A 16,583-nucleotide genomic window follows, 5' to 3' on the forward strand; every position below is an offset into this window, starting at 1 on the left:
ACTATATTTTGTGTACACATCCCCCATTTTAATTTCCTGCTTCTTTTTCTTAAATAGGTGTATTTCTGGCTGCCTTTTTATCTATTATAGTTCAGTATTTTGTTTTATTTGCCACATAAGTTAATATTTTATTTATATTCACTCAGTTTTCAAAACTGCAATATTTTATGTACGGGTTTCTGACAGGAACTTAAAATTTAGCATTAATATAAAATGGAATGGAATACTTAGAATATTTTCAATAATGTATTTTATCATGCTTTTATGTTTAATTATGCCTACTTATTTTTTGAGAAAAATTTAAAAATTTTGATTTTATTACATACTACTTTTCTATCATTTTGTAGAGAATTTGTATTTATACTTTAAACATTTTTCATAAATCAAATAATTTCTATAAGTGTTAAAGTTTTTACTTTCAGGTTTCATATTGGCCAAAATAACACATTTTCTATTTTTTAAACATGTTCAACTGTTTCTATTTCTTAATCATGTTTTAGCCTAAGATTTAAGAAATTGCCAAATTTTCCAAAATGTCATCAAATGTAAAAAATGTAAAAAACCTTTCAACTTCTACATATTTAATAGTATTGTTATTGTAATGAATTTTATTTTTAATAGTGTTTTATTTATTTTTATCAATACAACTAGTACAAATGTCAGAGGACTCCATATATTTTTTAAACAGTCTGCTTATGATGTTTACATGTGGATGACAATTGATATATAGATCCAAAACTTCTTAGTTTCCTTGTGAGATAAGCAGGGAAGCAGCATTCCTGAACCCCAGTTTTACAGGAGAGACACCTTACCTCAATACAGATAAATTAAAATTACATGAAGCTACCTCAAGGAAGGCGGACTTGGGAATTGCTGCTGAGTTCTGTTAATCTTGGTCTTTTTCCATTCAACGTCACTCTTTCTATGTAGCTTAGCACTATTTTTGTCTTCATAACCAGTTATTTAATTAATAAAATGTTTAGGGCTTAGTTTAATTATATACATACATACATACCTGATTCCTCATAGAATCATTAGAACATGCTTAGTTAAATTAATTTACAAGAGTTACAACGAGAAATAGTATCTCTGAATATTTGATACACAGTAATAAATTCATTGGTTTCCTTTCCTAATAATGTGTATTCCCTTAGCAGGACACTTAGATTCATTTTTTTAAAGTCCTCTGAGAAATACATAGAAATAGTGTGATTATATTGAAAGCCAGTAGAGCTCTCTGTAAGAAATGTTTTACTTACTAGTGACATATACTTAACCAACTACTTTATGAACCTCAAGAAATGCTTTATTTTCCTCCATCATTTTATGATGTATTTATTTATGTTTTGTTTTCATTTGTTTTCAGGATGCTTAGGGTTTACCCCCTTTAAATATTTTTTATTGGAATATTATAGGCAAATTTTGGTGGTAGATCACTATTAGATGACCAAGAAATGAATCCACTGAAGCAAAACTGGAAAGGAATTTGCAAAAAGGCTTTTCAAACATTAATATTCACAAAGTAAATAGGGAGACAAAAGAATGTAATGTAAGCAAGAATGACGAGCATGTCTTCAACATGTAAAGTAGAAATATTTTGGAACACATTTAAGACGTCTGTCAGCAAAACAGACTTCGAGTGAGAGGGGGCATGTAAGCTACAATACAGTAATCTTAGATTTCAGAAGGAAAAAAAGGACGGGAATGAGACTATTTATATTCTGTTTAAGATATAAAACGATAGAGCAAATACAACCTTAGACATAATTGTTTACAACATCTGTGCAACCATTAAAGCTAATGACCATTATAAACCTTGATATGCATGAAAACAGAACTGGGAGGTTTTTCTTTTTGTTTTGTTTTGTTTTTTAAATACAGAAAATGTGTTGTGCTTTCTTTTTCCTGGCAGAAAAGAAGTCACTCAGTAGATAAGTTTAATATTAGTAGTTGCTCTGTGATAGACTTTGGGAAAAAGTAAAAGAGGTCGCAGGAATGGTTGTGTCTAGATGTGGAAAAGGCCACAAAAGCCACTGCTCATTGTCTTGTTTCTGGAAAAGAGCTGCGCCTTGGAGGCCAGCTGAGCATCCTTCTGCAGCCCGAGATGGGAGTGGCTTTGTTCAGAGGCTTTCACAGAGATAGAAGCGGCTGACTTATTTTGTAAGCCTTCATATGTGAAAACCCTCAAACTGTTTTAATTATACCAATGCAGGAAGGAGATTATGAAGGGAAAATAAACAAAATCAATCTACTTTCTTTGGGAGAGAGCTGGAATAATTTTTAAAGATCTGAAACAAAACATGTTTCTTAAAGACATACAGAAAATGGTTTGGCACAAATTCGTCAAATTCATGTGCACAATGTAAGACTTCTGGATACAAAAAAAGAACTGCCTACATTCATAGAACAGGACAGATAGCAAGCTAAAAAATTATACCTCACAAAATGAAATAAAACAAATGGTACTCCCCCACCCCACCTCCCATATTATTAGGCAGACACTTTAAGACATTCATGTATGCATTAATTATAATACTCTGATGGCAGTGCAAAGCCATGAAAAGAGAAAAGGAGCTTTTAACCACTCTGTGCTCCAGGACTGAACTATACCATGTGTATTCACATCTGTCCTAAATTAGAAATGCACAATGCAAATAAATATGACATACAAAAGAGGACTGAAGCCCCACCCTGCCTTACATATAATCTATTTTGAGTCAAGTTAGGATGATCCATATGCTGAAAAAAATGTTATAATAGTAGGGAAAAAAATTTTAAGCCCTAGAAGAGGAGTAAAAATCCTATTTTTTCAATGTTTCTTTCCAGTTTTGAAAGATAAAGGTAGGAGGAGAGTGGAAAGAAGGAGAGTAGTGAGAGAGTAGCATTCCCAACAGCATTGCCAAAATAAGACATTCAGTAAACTTTGAACTTCAGATAAACAACAGACAATTGTTTAGTGTAAGTGTGTGTCCAAGAAAATGCATGGGACATACTTACACTAATTACCATATATGAATTACATGTGTGTGTGTGTATACACACACATATATGTGGAGGGTAGATGTGTATTCTAAAAAAGAAGCTGGTTTTTTTTAATTAACCATTTAATATTTAAATTTAACTGGGCTCCTGTAATTTTTTCCATCATTAGATCTGGCAATGATGGGAGAGAGGTAGAAACTCCACCTATAAAGTGCATGAATATTGGGATTTTTTAAAATTTTATAACAAAACCTAATTAGCATTTGCATATACTTACCAATTCAACAAGAAGTTACAATAAATACTACCATGCAAGCATTAGGAAACTATTTAGGTTTTCAAGATACTCATAACTCTAGTCCGAATCTAGTTCTCAGTCTTTTAGCTGGGATAATTACCTCAATTCATAGCTTCAATTTAAATATGGTATTCTGTCTCTTTTCATTCATTGATTTGTTTGGGTAGGATGGACACCAAATGAGGTATCTGGAAATGACAAAGGTGGCATATCCAGCTCTGGTGAACTGCAAGTTCTCTAAAGGTAGTTTAAAAAAAAAACAAGATCCACAGAAAAATAAATCGGTCTTTGCTTATCTTCCCACAGAGTTTTCATTGTCTTAACTAATTCGTATGAATGTAACTGTTTAAATATAATGAAAGAAGTACATTAAAAAAGTTCTTAAAAAGTTATTCAATATCAATCTGATTTTAGTGATAGTAATGGTAGATTATTATGATTATGAAATATTTTCAAGCTATATGGGGTTTAGAAAATACTTTATAATGGCTAATAATTTATCTAATGAAAGTCCAACACTGAATACAAACTTTGTGCTTATTCTCCATAGAAACAGAATTACAGTTTTCTGAATAATTTTTCATTTGTAGTTTGCAAGACATATCAAGAAGTCTGAAGGCCAGAAAATTCCTAAAGTTGAGCTGCAAATATCAATATATGGAGTAAAGATTCTAGAACCTAAAACAAAGGTAAGGCTTCTTTCTGAATGTCAGAAGCCCTCCGATCTTTCCTTAATGGCAGTTATGTACCTATTTCAATAAATATTTAAAATTGCTTACCAACTGGAACTGGTTAGTCCTCAGTTAATGACACTTTAAAATTCTGTAGGATTTTTAAGGGGAAAAACAACTTTGGGGAGTGCTTCCAAAGTGGTCTGTTCTTCAGCCTGTGTTTGGGATGGAAGCGTATTTAACAGTGTTTGGTCTTGTTTTCAGTGTCTTTTCCTTTGTGTGCTGTGAAAGAGATGTGTGAAGTGTGGTTCACGGAGTATGAAAGGAAACAAAAGCTGTGTGTTGTTTATTAAAATGTTTTGGACTGCCTCTTATTGCCCGTGGACATAATCAGTGTGTGTTAGTTTCCTAAGGCTGCCATGATAAAATACCAGAGATGTGGTGGCTCAAACAACCGAAACTTATTTTCTCACAGTTCTGGAGCCTGGAAAGCCAAGACTAAGCTCACAGTGTTGGTTTCCTCTGAGGCCTCTCTCCTTGGCTTGCAGATCGCTGCTTTCCTCCTGCTTCTTCGCGTGGTCACCTGTGCACACACACCCCTGGTATCTCTGTGTGTGTCCAGTTTCCTTTTCCTATTAGGATACCATTCAGATTGGATAAAGGACCATCCTAATGGGCTCACTTCAATGTAGTTGCCACTTTCAAACCTTCTCTTCAAATACAGGCACATTGTGAGATATGGGGGGCTAAGGCTGCAGCACATGAATTTTGGGGGAATATAATTCAGTCCATAATACAGCATAAACTTAAAGTTCTTATATTTAGAGCCCTTTCCCCTGTGAATACAATATAATCTATTCTGTCTTCAAATTAATTAAGATGGATTTGTTAGGGACTGAATTGTTTTTAGCCAAAATTTCTATGTTGAAGCCCTAAGCCCCAATGTGACTGTACTTGGAGATAGAATTAAAAAAAAAATTTTTTTAATGTTTATTCATTTTTTTGAGAGACAGAGAGAGAGAGGGTGAGAAAGACACACACACATAGACTCCGAAGCAGGCTCCAGCTCTGAGTTGTCAGCACAGAGCCTGATGTGGGGCTGGAACTCACAAGCAGAGACCCTCATGACCTGGGCTGAAGTCAGAGACCCAATGGACTGAGCCACCCAGGTGCCTCTAGAGATAGAATTTTTTTTTAATGTGTATTTATTATTTTTGAGAGACAGAGAGAGAGAGAGCATGAGCGGGCAGGAGCACAGAGAGACGAAGACATAGAGTCTGAAGCATGCTACAGGTTCCAAGCTGTCAGCACAGAGCCTGATGCCAGGTTCAAACCTGCGGGTCTCAAACCCATGGACCATGAGATTATGACCCGAGCCGAAGTTGGATGCTTAACTGACTGAGCCACCCAGGGCGCCCCTAGAGATAGAATTTTTTAAGGTAATTATGGTTACATGAGGTCTTAATGAGGCCTTAATCACACTAGGACTGGTGTCCTGGTAAGAGGAAAAAGAGACATCAGGGATATGCAAGCACCGAGGAAAAGCCATGTGAGGACACAGTGAAAAGGCAGCCATCTGCAACCCATACTGAGAGAGGCTTCAGCAGAAACCAGACCTGCCAACACCTTGATCTTGGGCTTCCAGCCTCCAGAACTGTGAGAAAGTAAATCTCTGTTGATTAGGCCACGCGGTCTGCGATGTTTTGTTAGGGCAGCCCTAGAAAGCTAATACAGTATGTTATTCACCATGCTTCAGAATTATTGTTTAATAATTTTGATAAGACCATGAAAATAAGTTGGGAAAAGCCAATTAACATTCAACTTCAATTCATCTTACAAATATATGTTGTCAATGCTTTCCTCTGACACCGTGGCATACTTACTGACAAAATTAATTCGATCTGAAGGCCTAAGGAAACCCTGGCCTATAAACAGATTATGAAACCATTTTTCATGGGTCTGTAACTTGCCATTGATCGCTTCATCTATGTGAGATGTCTGATGATGTCTTGCTCTTCAAAGTGTGGTCTGCAGACCAACATGATCAGCTTCACCTGGGCGCTTGTTAGAAATACAGACTCCCAGGCACATTCTGGACCTACTGAATTGGAATCTATACAATTTAGGAAGTCATGCAGGAATTCTATGCACCTGAAGTTTGAGGTTCTGGCGTGGTGCATAGTCTGCTTGTAGTAGCTCTCCTTTTCAAACTGTAGTCCATGGTATACTTGCGTAAAAAATACCTGACATTTGCAAAAATAAGTTCTGAGGCCTTATCTTAGCATGCTGAATCAGAGTTTCCATGGAAGTTTTACATTTTTAATATATGTGAGGAGAACTGGACTGTGGCATGGATGTACCCACAGTTATTGTCCAAACTACAGAACAATGGCATTCCTTCATAGTTCTCAAGCCATGAATTTAAGGCCTCCCACAAATATCCTGTTTAATTTCCTCCCATGAGCCGCACTCAATATTAAATAAGAAACAAAGAAATAGAGACTTTTCTTTGGTGATGGCTCTTCCCCACTAACCGCTGCTGAGGTAGCTAAAAGAAAAGAAGTGGTGAGATAATAGTCGAAGGTCTATTTAAGACCATAATGGAATATATATAGTTTACTGGGAAACAGAGTAGTTGAAAATGAGGCCTAATTTACTGAACAGGTGGGTTGGCTCAGATTACTTCATGAGGCAAATGGTGGTTACGAAAGAATAGTGGGCTGAGGAATAAGTTACCGAGTGACAATGAAACCAGATGTGTAGTCTTATTTGCAATTAAAAAGAAAAGCAGCCTTAGTCCTGCATTTCCATTTGTTTATTTATTTAGAGCGAGGGAGGGGCAGAGAGAGAGGGAGAAAGAGAATCCCAAGCAGGCTCCATGCTGTCAGTGCAGAGCCCGACACGAGGCTCAATCTCATGAACTGTGAGATCATGACCTGAGCCAAAATCAAGAGTTGGATGCTTAACCGACTGAGCCACCCAGATGCCCCAGTCCTGCATTTCCTTTTTTAAAATTAACTGGCTATACAGTGGCAAATGATCAGTCAGAACAGGTCATTTGTGTTTAAAATGTCTCGTAAGCCATGTAGATCTCATAACAGTTTTAAAGTATATGTGTATGTAATCAATAATTAATTCAATTTCTTACGTGAATGTTTAGGCCTTGTTAAGCACACCATGAGAGAAGAAGGGCTGATAATGCACTTTATGTGTCATCAACATGTGTTCTTGTCCTTTTTTATTTGAGTCTGCCCATATTGTATCCTAGGCTATAAAAATTTCACCAATACTGGAATATATAAATTATAATCTACTAAACCATTCTCCTATTACTGAACATGTAGAATGCTTCAGATTTTTCATCTGATATAAAATTTAAATATTTAGAAAAATACAAATATGATTAAATGCAGTGTACAGAGGAAACTTTATTGTTTAGAATTGACAGTTTAGGGGCGCCTGTGTGGCTCGGTCGGTTAAGCGTTGGACTTCGGCTCAGGTCATGATCTCATGGTTTGTGAGTTTGAGCCCCGCACCAGGCTCTGTGCTGTCAGCTCAAAGTCTGCAGCCTGCTTCAGATTCTGTGTCTCCTTCTCTCTCTGCCCCTCCCCAGCTTGCACTCTGTCTGTCTCTCTCTCTCTCAAAAAAATAAACATTAAAAAAAATTAGAATTGACAGTTTAATAATGGCAGATCCTCAGAAGAACACAAAATATAAAGACAAAAGTTCTACAAGATGACCTAACTAACATGTGGGGGTTGGGGTGTAAAAAGAGAGACAGATGGATTATGGAAATGCAAATATAGTTCAGTGTTATTAGTTGGTGATTCTAAAGTCCCCCATAGTAAGTCCTCCAGGACCATGAGTTGCCCATTGACAGCCTGCAAACCTTATCACTCTGTTCTCTAAACTTTTGACTGTCAGATGCACAAGCCTCCCCTAACCTAAATCCCATTTACAAAACATCAGTGATGTGGGATTCAACCAATGTGATTAGCCAATTGACTTTTGTTTGTTTTTTTTTTCAACGTTTATTTATTTTTGGGACAGAGAGAGACAGAGCATGAACGGGGGAGGGGCAGAGAGAGAGGGAGACACAGAATCGGAAACAGGCTCCAGGCTCTGAGCCATCAGCCCAGAGCCCAACGCGGGGCTCGAACTCACGGACCGCGAGATCATGACCTGGCTGAAGTCGGACGCTTAACCGACTGCGCCACCCAGGCGCCCCTGACTTTTGAGCATCATATTTTGCCTTACCCAATCAATAGCACCAAAGCTTTTCTTCCCTATCCCAAAGTCTCAGTTTCTATAATTAATAGCTAATTTTCAAAAGACCCAATTGAATTTTTCCCTAATAGCATAGATTTTCCAAGATTTTAATAGGAAAGAACCATCTCTTTTTTCATTGCTAACAAATCAAAGGGCAATCTTGGGAGTCTTAAAATCTTTGAAATATCTTATAAATTCAATTGTATTACATTTGAATAGAGAACACCTGACTCTTCACATATATAAGAACATAAGAGTATCTGACTCTTCACCAATATATTGCATAAGAACGTTAGAGTACCTGACTCTTTACCCATATATAGAATGTACCGTTTTTTAAATCTTTTAAAAAAAGAAACAAACAAACAACGATTTACCAGCTTTGCTGAATATCAGTACCCCTAGGAGACTCCTGAGAATGCTGATTGCTGGAGTCCACTCAGGATTTTCAGATACAGAATCTGCAGAACTAGACTGAGTGTCTCTATCATAAGAAAAAAAAAAAAAACTAAAAACACCTGTTCATGTGACTCTGATACAGCCTGTGTGCAGATATGTATTTAGGAACTACTATTTGAGGAGACCTAAGTGAATCAGAACAAAATCTGTCATTCATTTTATTTTGGTATATTTATTTTATTTAGTTGTAATTAAAAAATATTATGTTCCTAAAGTAAGTTTATTTATAGTAAAATATACATGTATGGGGCAGGATTTAAAAATTCATTGTTAATCTAACATGGACTTCATAGAAAATAGGCTCTTTTTCTATGCCATTTGGATGGATGAAAATAGAAGTGAAAAGGAATCTCAATTTGCTCCAATATCTTTCCGTCTGTATCTTTTCCCCTTCCTGCTTTTCTTACTTGTCCTTCAAATGAGGATTATGCAGTACTGAAAGAGGTGGTATAGGTGAATTGGGGATTTACTTATTTTTTGTTCCAACTCCAATAAAATACTGTAGTGTTAAAGTTTAATTGTGTTCTCACTGTGACATTGTGTTCTTGAGTCTGTCCTGTCCCTTCAAAAATTAGTGCTACATTTAAAATTCATAAAGATCTATCACAACGAAAAATTCACTAAAATAATAAAATTGCAAGTTTTAGCTTTTCAGTCTTCTTTTGTAGGAAGATAACTCTGCTAATTTAAAGAAAAATTATGATGATTCTCAACTGTTATTACCAAAGGCTATCTGTGACCATACTGGTTGGTGAGTGAACAAGGGACTGTGTTTTACCACCGGCTTATGTAAATGGTGTGTTTTCATGTTACTTGTGATTTCTCCTTCAAATGTAAAAAAAAAATGAATTATCTGTCCATATTATATAGTAATGGTATTTCTTCTGTATATCATTAACATGATTTTTTTTTAATGATTATTTTTGAGAGAGAGAGAGAGTGAGCATGAGCTGGGGAGGTGCAGAGAGAAAGGGAGAAGAGAATCCTAAGCAAGCTCCTGGCTGTCAGCACAGAGCCCGACGTGGGGCTCCATCTCAGGAACTGTGAGATCATGACCTGAGCCGAAATCAAGAGTTGGATGCTTAACCAACTAAGCCACCCAGGTGCCCCTATCATTAACATGATTATACAATTAATAAACTGGTGTAGACCTGATGTCAGCATTTGGGAACTAGTGTGCCTGGGTATTGTTTGATTGACTATGTTAACATTAAAACAAAAATAAAGTCTGTGAGAAACAGACTGGTCATTTGGACAAAGTATACAAAGACAGTCTCATAAAATGTGGTCATTGTCCATCTTGGCACTAATCACAAGAAAGGAGAGATGTCATCAGAGGCCTCAGTAAGTTGAGCCCCTCTTTCTGGCATTGTTCCTTCCTGCTGTTGAAATGGATGGATCAGGGGCACCTAGGTGGGTCAGTTGGTCAAGCATCCGACTTCAGCTCAGGTCCTGATCTCACAGTTGATGAGTTCGAGCCCCACGTCGGGCTCTGTGCTGACAGCTTGGAGCCTGGAGCCTGCTTCGGATTCTGTGTCTCCCTCTCTCTCTGCCCCTCCCCTGCTCACGCTCTGTCTCTGTCTCTCTCTCTCTGTCAAAAATAAATAAACATTAAAAAAAAAAAAAAGAAATGGATGGATCAGGCTATCTAGTAATGACAAAAACATTACAATCATATAGTATACTTCCTCATTCTAATTTTCATGCTTCTTGATGACTGATTATTTGGTTTATACACAGGAAAAGAATACAGTGCTATAAACAAATTCTCCTAATATTTATGTGTATACCTTATGTACTCATTTTTAGTCTAATGAGCAGTAATGTGAATCAGAGTGATAGATCAAATCTCATCAAGCTGACACATCAAACTCTGAACCTGGAAAGATGTAGTGACAGATGCTATAGTTACAAAATATATAATATGTATAACTGTGACAGTATAAAAATGTATTTATTGTATTATTTATTTCTATATATTATTTATTATTTTATATATTATATAATATGCATATTATATAATACATAATATATATTATTTATTTTATACTATCTATTATATAATATACATATCATATATATTATTTATTATATATATTATATATGTATAGTTGCAGTGTTTATCTTTCTGATTAGGAGAGTTGATTCAGTAATTTAGATGCTGGATGTGTACACCTTCCTGATGAAGACATGTAAAATACAATTTGATATGAAAACTAAGGACGAAATGATAGTATGTTTCATATGAAATTGTGTGCAGATGAAGTTATGTAATGCTAGTGAGTATCAGTAAGAAAAAATGAAAATGTTCTGGTTAAAAAGGGTCCTGCTAATTATATAACCTTCTGGAAGTATTAATTCTCTGGGCCTTAATGTCCTTCTAAATAAAATTTCAAGGTTCAAAGTAATTGTCTCTTAAGATCCCTTGTAGCTCAGAAAGTCCTGGCACCCCTGATTCTCTTGTATTTTGCTTCTTTTCTTCTAAGTCCTACTGAGATGACTGCCTTCGTTTAATCTGAGTCAGGAGGTCCATCTCCGTTACGTATTTGTTTAAATTTGGGTGTATGTAATTATAAACCAAAGTTTGACAGATGATTGTTTCACCTTTAAAGTCAAGTATAACACAAGCTGGTATTTCAGAAAATGGACAAGAATCTCTTCAACTGTTTATTTCCATTTGTGTTCACAGGAAGTCCAACACAATTGCCAGCTTCATAGAATATCATTTTGTGCTGATGATAAAACTGACAAGAGGATATTCACTTTCATATGCAAAGATTCTGAGTCAAATAAACATTTGTGCTATGTATTTGACAGCGAAAAGTGTGTAAGTATGCCAGATGTTTTAGGGTGGTTTGCTCTGTTTTACAAGCCAGGAATTGTCTTGTTTCCGGCATTAGTAAAGTATTTGGAAATGAATAAGGTCTGCAAATACTTAGCTACACTAATAGGTTCATCCTGTCATGAGAATATGCTTCAGGATTTCATCCCTAACTGAATTCTCATGTTCATGGGCACAAGCTTGCATGCAGATTTCTTTCCTTAGAACGTCATGCCTGCTTATGTTACGCATTTATTTCTCTTATAATCATTTATTTCTAACTTTAATCTCAAATGTAGCTTAGTAATAGGCACATAATGCAAAGAGTAATGGTGAACAGAGTATTTTTTTCTAAAATGTGATGGATATGATAAAAGTAACTATTTTAAACTGCAGGAAATAAAATCTGTATGGCTCCATTAAAAAATCTCCAGTACTTTGAAAAGCTGGTTCTTGATTTTTGTTATTTAGAGAACTTAATATAATGAAAGGTAAATAGAATTGTATATGCATGAGTATGTGTCTGCATGCATGTGTATTAGCTTGTGAATGTAATCTAATGTTCTCAGCAAGTAAAATCAATTAGGGAATTCTAAAGCTAAGTCCTACAATAGTTCTTTTAATCATCTGGAATCTTCAGAAAACCCCATGTCTTGATTATAACCATAAGCCAATGTTAGTCATAATCTGGTCTGACGTCCTGTTCTAAAACATAAGATATGAATTCCAAACACAGATTGCAGCTATTAATGGCTTTAATGAAGGAAGAACATCTAACCTCAACAACATTGTTGACTTAGATGAAAAAAAGAACTTAATTCATTTATTGCTTATTTTTCATGCTGTTAAAAATAGCAAAGGATTAATAATATTATCACTCCTATGTAATTTATTTCTCTGGTTCCAGTAGGTGAGCTTCTTAAATACCTTTTTTATTTGTCCATATAACTCCTACATTAGGTGGACAATAGATGCTCAATAAATTTTTCCTTATAGAAAAAAAGGACCATATAGAAAATTTTACAAAAAGTAGAGCAAGTTATTATATGTATTTTTAAGCTCTAACACTCTAAAAATGCAAACTAATGTCCTAAGCTTCTTGGCATCATAGTACTTTTCGAGAATTTAATGAACATTATGGAACATCTCATCAGAAAAATATGGTCATCCATATGACAATATTATATGCACAATAAAGCATTTTATATAAAGTACAAGTTGTTTTTGAAATTTATCCTATTGAATGAATGCATTATATTTAATATTCCAAGTGTTTTTTAAGAGCATGATCATTTGCAGATGTTTTTCTCTATGTGATTGAGAAGATGAAAGTTGATATTTGTTGGATTTCAGCTTCTATGTGTAAGATATCGTAACCATTTACCACATACACCAGGCAGTAAACTCAGTTGTCCTTCTTTCTTGCTTTATATGTAGAAATAAGCAGCCTTGGGGCCTTTGAAATATTCATAATTATAATTAATGATAAATATTAGCCTTCCTATAGTTTTGTGTCACATGTTTTTATTTGATCCTCATCCAGATTTATTGGATAATTTAAAATATAAGCTTGCCAGAATCCCTGCATAGTTATATTGTTTCAAAAGTATAAACTCTATTTCACCCTAATTGTAATTGTTTGTAATTGATTTCAAGAATTTAAATTCCTTGACCAATTATTCTCTTTGGATATAGCATATTAGCTTCTTTTTTTTCTTGAAGGTTGAAAATAATTTATTGAAACGTAATTCAGTGGCTTACAGTATTAATGGGTATAAAAGGAGGGCACTTAAAAAAACAAGTTCATTTTGATTGAGGCTTGAGCTCAGGAAATCTATGTTTAACAAGTTCACCTACTGATTCTGCTGCAGGTAGATGGAAGTTGGGACTCTGAAAAGAGGTCCAAGATATTTCTCCAATTATAAGTGCACATGACTTTCATGAACTCAAAGAGGCTATGTTTCATCAGAATTTTATTATATCATTTTCACCTCAAGGTTTTATTTGCTTTAATTGTAATAATGACTATATTTATAAAATTCATTTGATATGTATGCAGAATTTTGACATACCATCCTCTTTAATTGTCATTTTAAATAACTAATCATGGAGGATTAAAACAGGAAAAGAAATTATGACCCACTTGGCAGAACTTTTTCTGCTTACTTTACGATACCAAGGCCAGAGAGTTGAGTGACTTTACCAGTTTACAAAGTTAGGTAGTAACAGAATCGGATTAAAATTTAAGACCTTAGATCGTCATTGTAGCATTCATCCCATCATGCTCTATTATTTCCATAACTGTGACCTGTTCCAGAGCCCATTGGCCCTTATTGGGGCTTTTGTCTTATCTACTTATTGTATCTTTTGAGTACTTCTGTGAAGTTGTTGAGTTTGAAAGACAGATAAAACCGATCATAGTATGTCACAAGACTGGAATTCAGTACTTGTGGATCATTGTGGATCACATGGGGAACTAGAATACCCAGCCCTGCCAAGCAGTAAGGAAGAGAGTCCAAATGAGGAAGCTGAACTTCTTCTTCACCAGGCAGTAATGAAGTAATGCTCCCCATTCCCATTCCTCTACTGGAATTGTGTCAGAGTAAGCCACTAAAACACTAGGCTTAAATAATTTCTAGTCTTATAATATTCTTTTTTTTTAATTTTTTTAATGTTTATTTATTTTTTGAGAAACAGAGAGAGCAGAAGCAGGGGAGAAGCAGAGAGAGAGAGAGGGGGAGTCAGAGAATCCAAAGCAGGCTGCAGGCTCTGAGCTGCCAGCACAGAGCCCAACACGGGACTCAAACTCGTGAACTGTGAGATCATGACCTGAGCTGAAGTTGGATGCTTAGCCAACTGAGCCACCCAGGCACCCCTATAATATATTTTTTTAATTTATTTATTTATTTTGAGAGAAAGAGAAAGAGAGAAAGTGCAAGCGGGGGAGGGGTAAAGAGAGAGGAAGAGAGAGAATCTAAAGCATTCTCCACAGAGCCTGACATGGGGTTTGATCTCAACCGGTCACTTAACCAAATGAGCCACCCAGGCACCCCAGAGTATTATAATATAATATCCAAAATAAGCAAGATTCAGTTGAAAATCACTCATCATATCAAGAAGTAAGAAGATGTTGAACTAAATAGAAAATTTGAACAGCCCATAACCAGCAAAGAAATTGAATCAGTAATCAAAAATCTCCAAACAAATAAAAGTCCAGGGCCAGATGGCTTCCCCCAGGAATTCTACCAGACATTTAAAGAGTTAGTACCTATTGTTCTCAAATTACTCTGAAAAATAGAAATGGAAGGAAAACTTCCAAACTCCTTCTCCAAGGCCAGCATCACCTTGATTCCAAAACCAAAGACCCCACCAAAAAGGAGAATTACAGGCCTATATCCCTGATGCACACGGATGCAAAAACTCTCAACAAGATACTAGCAAATCAAATTCAATAGTACATTGAAAGAATTATTCACCACAATCAAGTGGAATTTATCTCTAGGCTGTAGGTGTGGTTCAATATTCACATAATACACCGCATTAATAAAAGAAATGATAAGAAGCATACAATCCTCTCAATAGATGCAGAAAAAGCATTTGACAAAATACAGTATCCAATTTTGATAAAAACCCTCTACAAAGTAGGGATAGATGGTACATACCTCAATGTCATAAAGGCCATGAACAAATTACCCATAGCCAATATTATCCTTAAAGGGGAAAATCTGACAGCTTTTCCTCTATGGTTAGGCATAAGACAGGGATGTCCACTCTCATCATTACTATTTAACATAGTACTGAAAGTCTTAGCCTCAGCAATCAGAAAACAAAAGGAAATAAAAAGCATGCCAATTGGTAAGGAAAATGTCAAATTTTCACTATATGCAGATGGTATGATCCTCTATGTAGAAAACCCAAAAGACTGCATCAAAAAATTGCTAGAACTAATACATGAATTCAGCAAAGTCGCAGGATATAAAATCAATATCCAGGGGCGCCTGGGTGGCGCAGTCGGTTGAGTGTCCGACTTCAGCCAGGTCACCATCTCGCGGTCCGTGAGTTCGAGCCCCGCATCAGGCTCTGGGCTGATGGCTCAGAGCCTGGAGCCTGTTTCCGATTCTGTGTCTCCCTCTCTCTCTCTGCCCCTCCCCCATTCATGCTCTGTCTCTCTCTGTCCCAAAAATAAATAAACGTTGAAAAAAAATTAAAAAAAAATAAAATCAATGTCCAGTAATCTGCACTATACACCAACAATGAAGCAACAGAAAAAGAAATCAAAGAATCTCCCATTTACAGTTGCACCAAAAAACATAAGATACTTAGGAATAAACCTAACCAAAGAAGTAAAGTATCTGTACTCTGAAAACTATAGAACACTCAGGGGTACCTGAGTGGCTCAGTTGGTTGAGCGTCTGACTCTTGATTTCAGCTCAGGTGAAGATCCCAGGGTTGTGGGATCAATCCCCACATCAGGCTCCACACTGAGCATGGAGTTTACTTATGATTCTTTATCTCTCTCCTTGTGCCCCTTGCCCCCACTTGCACTCTCTTGCTTTCTGTCTAAAATAAAAATAATTTTTAAAAAACCTTTAGGATACTCATGAAAGAAATTGAAGAGGACACAAGGAAATGGAAAAACATTCCAAGTTCATGGATGGGATATACATTGTTAAAATGTCTATACTACCCAAAGCAATCTACACATATTAATGCAATCTCTATCAAAATACCAACAGCATTTTTCATAAAGCTAGAACAAACAATCCTAAAATTTGTATGGAACCACAAAAGACCCTGAATAACCAAAGCAATCCTGAAAAAGCAAAGCAAAGCTGGAAGCATCACAATTCTGGACTCCCAAGCTATATTACAAAGCACTAGTCATCAAGGCAGTATGGTACTGGCACAAAAACAGAACATATACATCAATGGAACAGAACAGAAAACCCAGAAATGGACCCACAATCATATGGTCAACTAATCTTTGATAAAGCAGGAAAGAATATCCAATGGAAAAAAGACAGTTTCTTCAATAAATAGTGATGGGAAAACTGGACAGCATCATGCAGAAGAATGAAAATGG

General features: G+C 35.8%; 1 protein-coding gene across 18 annotated transcripts in view; it reads left to right on the plus strand.

Moving 5' to 3' along the window:
* The window catches only part of GULP1 (GULP PTB domain containing engulfment adaptor 1), a 741,807-nt gene that overhangs the window by 688,306 nt on the left and 36,918 nt on the right, over window positions 1-16,583 (plus strand). For all 18 annotated transcript variants that reach the window (XM_053215424.1, XM_027054946.2, XM_053215420.1 and 15 more), the window contains 2 exons: window positions 3,871-3,969; window positions 11,369-11,506. In XM_053215424.1, coding sequence (XP_053071399.1) covers window positions 3,871-3,969; window positions 11,369-11,506 — 237 coding nt within the window. The remainder of the gene's footprint in view (window positions 1-3,870; window positions 3,970-11,368; window positions 11,507-16,583) is intronic.

This window comes from Acinonyx jubatus, chromosome C1 (genome assembly GCF_027475565.1).
Source record: "Acinonyx jubatus isolate Ajub_Pintada_27869175 chromosome C1, VMU_Ajub_asm_v1.0, whole genome shotgun sequence".
Taxonomy (NCBI): Eukaryota; Metazoa; Chordata; class Mammalia; order Carnivora; family Felidae; genus Acinonyx; species Acinonyx jubatus.